General features: G+C 47.4%; 1 protein-coding gene across 1 annotated transcript in view; it reads left to right on the top strand.

Annotated features, from left to right (window-relative positions):
• The window catches only part of THNSL2 (threonine synthase-like 2 (S. cerevisiae)), an 8,496-nt gene extending 396 nt beyond the window's left edge, over positions 1-8,100 (top strand). Inside the window, exons 2-8 of the mRNA XM_009872810.1 lie at positions 545-739; positions 1,007-1,159; positions 1,821-2,051; positions 2,954-3,102; positions 6,115-6,240; positions 7,610-7,749; positions 7,872-8,100. Of these exons, the coding sequence (XP_009871112.1) occupies positions 545-739; positions 1,007-1,159; positions 1,821-2,051; positions 2,954-3,102; positions 6,115-6,240; positions 7,610-7,749; positions 7,872-8,100 (1,223 nt within the window). The remainder of the gene's footprint in view (positions 1-544; positions 740-1,006; positions 1,160-1,820; positions 2,052-2,953; positions 3,103-6,114; positions 6,241-7,609; positions 7,750-7,871) is intronic.
• The last annotated feature ends 1,442 nt before the right edge of the window (positions 8,101-9,542 follow it).

Raw genomic sequence — 9,542 nt, 5'->3', positions numbered from 1 at the left:
CTCTGTCACCTTGCTGGGACTTGTTACCTTCTGGAAAAAGGCGTCCCCTGTGTGCAAACAGGGACTGCAGTAGCGATGGGTGATGCCATGGCCCTGCTTGCTGCTGGGCTACCTTGCTGCTCTGCTGGGCTCCAGTCCTGCCCTCCTACCAGGGCTTTCTGCTGCTCCACGCTCCTGTTGAGATCTGATTTTTAGTGTTTTTAATATCTAAAAGCTATCATTTCCAGCAGAGGGCAGCTGCAACCTCTGTCTTAACAGCATGTCATGATAAAATTCAGGTTTTCTGTATTTTAACAGTTTGCTCTCTATGTGTCAGGTGTCCCCTGGGGTTACTTTCGTCTATCAAACACAGTAAAACTAGACTGGTTGACTCCTAATAATTAAGTATAGTTTGTTGGATATCTGTCACATCTCCAGCAACTGAGAGTCTTTGATTGTGCAGAAAACTTCTCAGGGGCATGAAGAGCACAGATACAAGAAGCTGTGGGTCAGAAAAATACTCCTCTACCCAACCTAACAGCCACTTTAACGATTTTCCCTCTAGACTTGATCGACAGGGCCTTCAACAGGTTCAGACACAAGAACATCGTCCACCTGTCCAGGCTGAAAAATGGGCTGAATGTTTTGGAGCTCTGGCATGGAGTTACTTATGCATTTAAGGACCTATCCTTGTCCTGCACGGGACAATTTTTGCAGTACTTCCTAGAGAAAAGGCAGAAGCACGTCTCTATTCTGGTGGGTGAGTATGCCTCTTTGTGGTGGGTAAAATTTCTGGGCAGATCTTTACCTTGAGAACCATCATCTCATGGCCCTCCCCACGAATGGCCCAGGGTGATATTGCCTCATGGATGGCTGATGAGTGATCTATGGGCAATGCCAGAGTGGCTGCTCTAGCAAAAACCATCTCATGGAGCGTCTCTGCATCTTTTTCTTAAAGTGCAGAGATGCAGATTTGACTGACATGTGAATTTTTTGCTTTTCTTTCTTCTCCGTCATTTTGAAACAGGGACTTCAGGGGACACAGGGAGCTCAGCCATCGAGAGCGTGAGAGGGCAGAAGAACATGGACATCTTTGTTCTGCTGCCCAAGGGGTTTTGCACCCAGATACAGGAACTTCAGATGACCACTGTCATTGAAGACAACGTCCATGTCTTTGCTGGTTGGCATTACTGTTGGGCTGTTTACTTTATGGCACTGCTGTGTCGAAACCGTGACCCTAAAAGTCTCAAGAGGTTGCTGCTTTAGCAGCTGCAGCCAATCACGTCATTGCCTTCATGGTGACTGTGCTGGCCAGACATGTGGCTACCAGGAGCCCGTAGCAAAGATCCCCAGTTTGATGACCAGGTGGTTTAAGCCTTCATTTTCTGCTGACCACAGATCAGAGCTGCCTTGGTGCAAGGAGTTGGTGTTTAGCTGAATTCAGCACCATTTCTGGGCACTAAAAAGACCAGGAGTCACTCCTTCCCTCTGTTCCCCCACATTCATGGGTGGTCCATCCCATCCCGCTGTGCCGTCTCCACGGTTAGAGATTGCCTCTGGGTGCTTGAGCTGTCCCATGGACTCCTATGCTCAGCATCTCACAGGAGATGCAGCATTTGCCCTCCTGGCAAATACAAGCAAGAGCCTAGAGTGAGATGTCTGCAGAAACCACCGAGCATTCATGTGGTCCTGCGCGACCCCTGTGGCACATGGGCAGCTCAGGATGCCCTTGACTGCAGCAAACCCCAGGGCTGGAGACTGGCCCTATTTCTGAGCAGAGACACCTTGTGCCTGATGTACTGATGTTGGCAGATGTAATCTTTCCTTTCTGCTTTTGACAGCTCATGGGAACAGCGACGAAATCGATGAGCCAATCAAGGAACTCTTCGCTGATGTGGATTTTGCCAGAAAATGCAATTTGATGAGCTTGAATTCGGTGAATTGGTCTAGGATTATGGTGCAGATTGCACACCACTTCTACGCTTACTTTCAGTGCGCCCCATCCCTGGATACCACCCCGCTGCCAGTGGTGGAAATTGTTGTGCCAACAGGAGGAGGAGGAAATATCACAGGTGAAGGGAAAAAAAGAGAGGTTAGATAAGGAAGAGAGAGAGTGTGGTGACCTATGGACTGAAAGGACTTTGCAGATACTAGGCATTGCTATTAAGACACCCACTCTCTGGTAGGATTTCTTCAGAACCACTTATATTTTATTACTCATGCATGGTTATTACTCATGCAGGTGTCACTAATGATTTGCAAGGCGTAGAAAATCCCAAACCACTGTTTGATGATGACTGTAGCTATCTTGAGGACGAGTACTTTAAGAGAGGACAGAATGTGTTTGATCCATAAAAGAGGAAAAGTACTGTGTCTCTGATTTCCTGAGTGTGGAACAGAAGTGTGGAGTCCTGCCTGGTCCTACTCTGGGTAGTGCGCAGTCAGGAGAAACACTCTTAATTGCTTAATCTGGCCTTCTGAGTGCAAGTTCTAGATTGCCTCAATCCCAAAATAGGTGTACAACTGTCTTATGAAAGCAATAAAGGATTCAGTGGACTCAACTGCATTCACTGCAGGCTGCGCATCTGAGGCAGCGTCAGTTTGCTGCAAGAGCCCAAAAGCTTCATCTCTCTTGCTTGACCTCTCAGTCCCGTGCCCACCCACCTTCAAATATGGAGATGCTCACGTGTCGGTGTTCAATGGCAGGTAGAGCACTGCATCCCTGGATTTTGTAGCCTGCTGGTCTACGAAAACATGAAAGTTGAGAGGCAGGGAGGTTGGATTAAATGATCTCTAAGGTCCCTTCCAGCCTAGGCCACTCTATGATTCTATGATCTCTGAGTCCATTAGGGAATGTAATCTGTGTCTACTTCTGATCTCTGTGCTCAGTCAATCTGTACAGTGACTTCTTTGCTAAATGTCTTTTGGATGTTTCTTCAACAAGAATACATGTATTTTTTCACTTTGCTCCTAGCTGGCTGTATCGCCCAGAAAATGGGTCTCCCGATTCGACTTGTTGCCGTGGTTAACAGCAATGACATCATTCACAGGACTGTTCAGCATGGAGATTTCTCACTATCAGAGAGTGTAAAGGCTACATTAGCATCAGCCATGGATATTCAGGTATGTAGTGAATTGGCCAGAATGGAAAAATACCAAATATTATATACTTTTACAATTTTTTTAACTTGTACTCCGTTCTACCTGGTTTATGAGAGCATAATTCTGCCCCTAGCAATGGCTTTCAGCGATGCATTAAGACGTGTGACTCATATTGAGCATTTATGCTGCAGAAAGCTGATCTGAGATAGATCAAACAGCTTCTTCCTCACTTTTCAGGGCCTGATTTTGTAATCTTCATTGTTAAACGCTGGATTTCTGGGGTTTCATTATAAGCAAGGTTAGCAGAAGAGGGGCATTTTCTCAAACTATGACACTTAGAAAATTATAAATCCCATCATGTCTCAAGGGCTTTGTTGATGTTTCTGAAAGGCTCCACCAAGAGCAAGCGAAAAGACCAAGAAGAAGGCAGGGAAGTCCAGAAGCAATGCCTCATCTATGGCCATCTGCAGCTTGCTCAGAGAAAAACAAGTCTCAGCAGGCAGGCAAAGGCTTCAGAAATGAACAGTCATGGTGGTACAGAAATGAAACACCTGGAAGCAAATATCTCCCCTTTCGTATATACCTTGTGATCCACAAGGATTGGATCTGCTTCCAAACAAGTGACCAAAATGTGAAACACTTGGTGTTGTATCACTGTGGCCTTAAGCTACCTGGATTATCTAAAAGCTGTTCAAACACATTAGGAGGGCCTGGGAGTCTGGAAGAACTGCCATGCTTTCAGGTCAATAAGTGTCACCAGGATGATGTGGTCTCCAGCTTGACTGTCCTGGAGAGGCGTGAATTTGTGGTGCTCCTCAGAGCTCAAAGGGTAACTGGGCTCCTCTCTTGGCCCGTGTCCCTTTAGTAACAGTGGTCTGCTGAGGTACCTAAGCATATGCCAGACCTTGGGATTGTGAGTGAAGGCAGACAGGTGAGGTGATGCTCAGACATTCCTGAGGAGCTGGATGGGTGTATCCCCCTACACATCCCTCTACATGGCTGCATGAAACGTCATCGTTCAGCTCACATCTGAAGCACTCATGCAAATATTTTCATAGCTCAACGTATCATTCATGCTGGAGGGCAATTAGGAGGTCTCTTGTTGTGACCTGCTCAAAGCAGGATCAGCCCTGAGGTCAGACTGAATTGCTCAGGCTTTGTTCAGCTGGGTGTTGGAAACTTTCAAGGATGGAGAACGCACAACATCTTTAGATTTCCTCCTTTGCAGACTAAGCCAAAGCAGAGAAAACTTTCCATTTAGACACTAACCAAAGAGTCGAAGTTGAAGCAGAAATTCTAGTGTGGATGAGCTTTGTAAGGAGCAATCCCAGGAGAATCACAGCAGATGCTGTGTCTTTGCAGTACCTAAAGCCAACCAACCACATAGCTCCTGTCCACATGCCAAAATTTTCCTTGGGAGCAGTCCCCAGCATGACCAAAACTGGTCCAAACTGGGACCTAACTTTCTCCTGAAGAACTCCAGCTGCATCAGACAAAACCAGATCAGACAGATGGCTAATAAATTAGATGGCAAGGACAGTGCTTACACCTGTGTCCTGGCCCCATTCAACTTATAGTGTCAATTAGTCCACTACTTCCCTGTAGTGGAAGCCATAAGGCCAGAATAAAAGCAGGGTGAAGGGGAAGCTCTGGATGTAGGAGCAGCAGAAAGAAGGGCAGGAGAAGGGATGTCAGGAGGTTGGTGCTGGAGGTGTCTCCAGTAGCATGTCATTGAAGTCCAGGCACGCTGGCTTGTGTCTTCTCAGGAGAGCCAGGTTGGGAAGCAGAAGACGGCCTAGAACAGGGGACAGCCTAAAGAAAAGGGCAGGCTACACTGAGGCTAGACTGAAGATTACAGGCTGGAGGCTCTGGGAGAAGGTGTTGGGAAGATGAAGAACAGGAGTAGGGCCATAAGCCACCTAGATAAGGACTCAGAAGGCTGAGCGTGTTCTGATGACTTGCCAAGGTAGGGCACGGTGGAGAGGCAAAAGGTCACAGGTACAGTCAGCTTCTAAAAAGTATAAAGAACTCATTGAAAACTAGCACCTGAACCCAGGAGATGGGATGAGGACTCATTAGTCAGTGCCCCTTGCCTTGCCTGTCCCTACTAGGCGTCTTGGCCAAACCACGTGGATGAATGTTTCCTGGTGCTTGTGAGCGTACAGGAATGAGCCAACAAGCAGTGAAATTGATTTGGGATCCTCCTGTACTGCCTTGCACAGAGATTTGCTGCCGGGTTGCACCACCAATTGCCACACCGCCATAGAGGCCACTCAGGCCCTATATACGCCTTATATGTTCATAAAGATTATCGATCAGCCCTGCAGGGAGCTGGGTGCCTCATTAAGTCACACAGGAGCTGGGTGACTCATAGCAGCATCTGCAACACTGAGTAAACAGCTGGATATTTCTAGTTCTCCAATACAGAGCTGTTATTAGCCTGGGTTCCTCAAGGTGATTGTACAGATGTGGTCACACCATTGATTTGTCATTCGTCCTTTCATTAGTTTTTTATAATCTGATGGTCACTACTAGACTGCTTTCAGAGGCCAGAGGTCTGAAAGACATTGTGTTCCCAAAGTCTTGAGGTGTTGGTGTGCAAGGGGAAGACACATTAGGAAGAAATTCTGGGCATTAGGAAGAAATTCTAGGCATTAGGAAGAAATTCTGGACATTAGGAAGAAATTCTTCACAGAAAGAGTGGTCAGACACTGGAACAGACTGCCTAGGGAGGCGGTTGAGTCGCCATCCCTGGATGTGTTCAAGTGTCACTTAGATCTGGTGTTGGGTGATATGGTTTAGGGATGAACTTGTAGTGTAGAGTCAATGGTTTGACTCGATGATCCCCAGGGTCTTTTCCAACCTGAATTGTTCTATGATTCTATGACACAAAGCCCACCCCAGCTTCTACCAATAAAAGTGCAGCAGTAGGGTCTCAACCCTAATTAGACATCAGAGAATCCACACAGGGGCTCTCTCCCCCATCACAGATGCTCAGACTTCCATTGCTCACCTACTGAGTTGTTATTCCAGGAGCCTTACAACATGGAGAGGATCCTCTGGCTGCTCTCGGGCTCTGATAGCCACCTGACGAAAACGCTGATGGAGCGATTCAGCGTGTCAAAAAGCCTTAAGTTGCCTGCGGATTTACACAGAGAGGTCAGTTCCTCACACACACAGTACTCTGTGTGTGTGTAAGGAGATTTACTGCTACTAGCTGATTTCAACTCATTTTCAGAATAAAAAAATAGCATACTGGAGAGTTTCCAACCAAAAATTTAAGCATGAGATTTATATCAATGTGTGTGCATGGAGATAAACCCCTTTTTAAATTATGGTTTTGGTGGTGGTTTTTTAAAAGGAACATCTTTCTCCTTTGCAAAACAAATTTTAAAAATGCCTATAATTATTTAAGTAGAATATGAAACCACCCTATCCCTGGTCAGCCCAGTGCCAGTACTGGCCATGCACCAGGGCATCATGCAGCTGGTGTGGGCACAAATTGAGCCTGACATTTGGGAGTGGGTCTGCTGGGTTTGGTGCTGCAATTCAGCCTTGGTGCTGCAGCAGATGGGAGTATGAAGACAAAACAGAGAGAAATACAAGAGAAAGCCAAACATTTGAATTGCAAGGCTCTATGGGCCAGATGAAAAATCCTACCTCTTCCCATCCAACACACAGTCGTCCACAGAGCATCCTTTGCCCAGTGCCTGCTCCTGCTTGCACAGTCACAAAATAAATACCAAAACATTGCGTTATTAAAAGAAAGAATGGTGGGCTCTGTATTGCTAGGTTAACGGTTGGACTCAGTGATGTTAAAGGTATTTTCCAACCAAAGAGATTCTATAATTCTGTTACACTGAAGTGGGTTTTACAAGCCCTCAGAAACTCCCTCAGAGCATTTGGATAGAAGCACAGAACTGAGTCTTGTCTTCTCTTGGCTCCCAGCACCTGGGGATGGAACCTCCTCAACTCACAGCCCATCCCCATGGCCATTTCCAGCCGTGCCTCATCCCACAGCTGCAGCAGCAAACCCTTTTCTTTCAGTCCCTGGGGAACCCCATCTTCCAGCCCCCCTATTTTGAACTGTTTTGTTGATTGAGGGAAGAACTTATTGCTCTCTACAGCTACGTGAAAGGTGGTTGAAGAGAGGCAGGAGTTGGTCTGTTCTCCCTAGTGGGGAGTGACAGAACAAGGGGAAATTGCTTTAAGTTGCGCCAGGGGAGGTTCAGGTTGGATATTAGGAAGAATTTCTTTACTGAGAGGGTTGTCAGGCATCGGAACAGGCTGCCCAGGGAGGTGGTTGAATCACTGTCCCTGGAGGTGTTTAAGAGAAGGGTAGATGTTGTGCTGAAGGGCATGGTTTAGTGGTGTTCATAGGGCTAGGAAAAGGTTGGACTCGATGATCTTGAAGGTTTCTTCCAACCGAAACCATTCTATGATTCTATGCCTGTGGGACAAGCTTGGCTGGGAACATGTGGGGTGATGATGCCCTGTGCAAACCTTCCCATTTCTCCCTGGGCTGCAGCTCTCCAAGACCCTACGTTCGTGCTCAGCCTCTGACGAGGACATCGTGCGAGCCATGCAGCGCTGCTGGGTGGAAAACCACTACCTGCTGTGTCCCCACTCCGCCGTGGCTGCCCACTACCACTACTCGCAGCCGGACGGGTAAGGACAGACATGGCTGGAACATTGGGGACTGAAGCATCACTTCTCCCTTTGCTCCTGCAGCATCTCCAGCTCAGGACTTGCTTGCATCAAAAGTTTTCTCGCTTTTGTTTCCTTTTCAGCACGCCCCGGTGTTGCCTAGCTCCAGCCTCCGCAGCCAAATTTCAGGACGCCGTACTCCGAGCTGGCCTGATTCCCCAGCTTCCTCCTGAAATCACTGCTTTAACGGCGATGGAGACCAGGTCCACTCCCTTGGAGCGGGGGCAGGACTGGGCACAGGCACTCCGGGAGCGGATCGAAGGCGCAGCACGGCGGTGGAGGATCGCTGGGCAGGCGGTCACACAGACCTGAGCTACCAGAGCATAGCTGGCGGATGCCTCCCAGGGCTCATTTTGCATTTCCAGGAGAGCCCTGCGTTATGTTGGGAGAGGAGCCTATGCTCTCCATGCAATAAATTATTATTCACTGTTGAATTATATAGACTATTTAATAACATTTTCAGAAAAGAGCTCTGCAATTTACCCTTTTTCCTAATAATTCATAAAAACTGATTGAAACCCTGAATAAATTTGCCTATTCTGTCAGTACTAGCTATGACAGAAAGCTCCCTTATCACTATGCACAGTCACCAGCTTCCTGAGCATTACCCAGTGATTCTGGCCCCTTGCTGGGATGTTCAGCCCAGTGATCCCAGTAGCATCTGAGATGCTCAATGGGAAGTTCATGTAGGGCTGCAGTGGATCTGCTTTATCCACCCCTGTAATTTAAGTGGTACCATGGATCACTCCCAGGTGTTGAAACTTGCTCAGTGATAGCGTTACATAGCAAATATTTTCCCTGGACATGTTTACCTTAAGGAGCTACTTCCCAGTGCCATATCTCACAGCTTTTGGTCCTAGTCCTGCTACAGACTCTTCCTGGGCAACTTCCACAGAAACGAATAGGAAATGGGAAATTCCCTTTATCTTCTGCCTGAAACTTCAGGTCTTTCAATACCACGTTCCCATCATATACATATAAATATGAAAATACTTTGTGTGGGAGCTGCCTCCACAAGTCATGCATCTGGCAGGAATCTCTTGTGCCTAAAAAGGTGGGAGAAAAAAAAAAAAGGAATAATTACACCAGGGGGGAAAAATCCCCCTTTGCCATAAAAAAAATTCCCCCTCTGACATCAAAGGAAGTCCTGTAATAGGAGGATTAATTTGAAGGTTTAGTGGCATTTAGCAGGGTGAAAGTAAATTCTGTGAAGTGAATCAGCATGGGATGTTATAGAATGCGCAGGAAGGGTAGGAAGTTTTGCCTGGGCTGCAAGCCATCTTGCTGGCACCTAAGCAGCCTTTTCCTCAGCTCATCCCAGCACAGCCAGCCCCATGCCACCTCCTTCCATCCCACCAAAACCTGGCAAGAGAGAAGGGACCCGTTCCTCCTCCAAGGTGGGGGTCAAGGCGACCCCATCCCAATTAATGGGGGATGAGGGAAGCAGCTTATTTAAAATGATGCAAAAAACACAGCGCTTGGCTGCTGGATGTTTTTTAATGCAAATGGCCCTACCAGTTGCACAGATCAAGCAGCTGGGAGGAAAATGGTGGGGGGGGGTCCAGGAAAAGTATGATGCTTTGTCATTCACCCCTCTTTAAGAGCCAAACCAGTCAGCAAAATACCTCTTATTTAAGCAGCAACACAACCTTGTCCTCAGAAATAACCTTGCCCCAGAGCATGGCTTTGTACTGGGGGGCAGTGCAGCAGGTCACTGGTGGTGCCGATGAGAAACCCCCGATCCCATCTGCCCC

The sequence above is a fragment of the Apaloderma vittatum genome, unplaced genomic scaffold, assembly GCF_000703405.1.
Source record: "Apaloderma vittatum isolate BGI_N311 unplaced genomic scaffold, ASM70340v1 scaffold13777, whole genome shotgun sequence".
Classification (NCBI taxonomy): domain Eukaryota; kingdom Metazoa; phylum Chordata; class Aves; order Trogoniformes; family Trogonidae; genus Apaloderma; species Apaloderma vittatum.
This window is presented reverse-complemented; position numbering and strand designations above follow the sequence as displayed.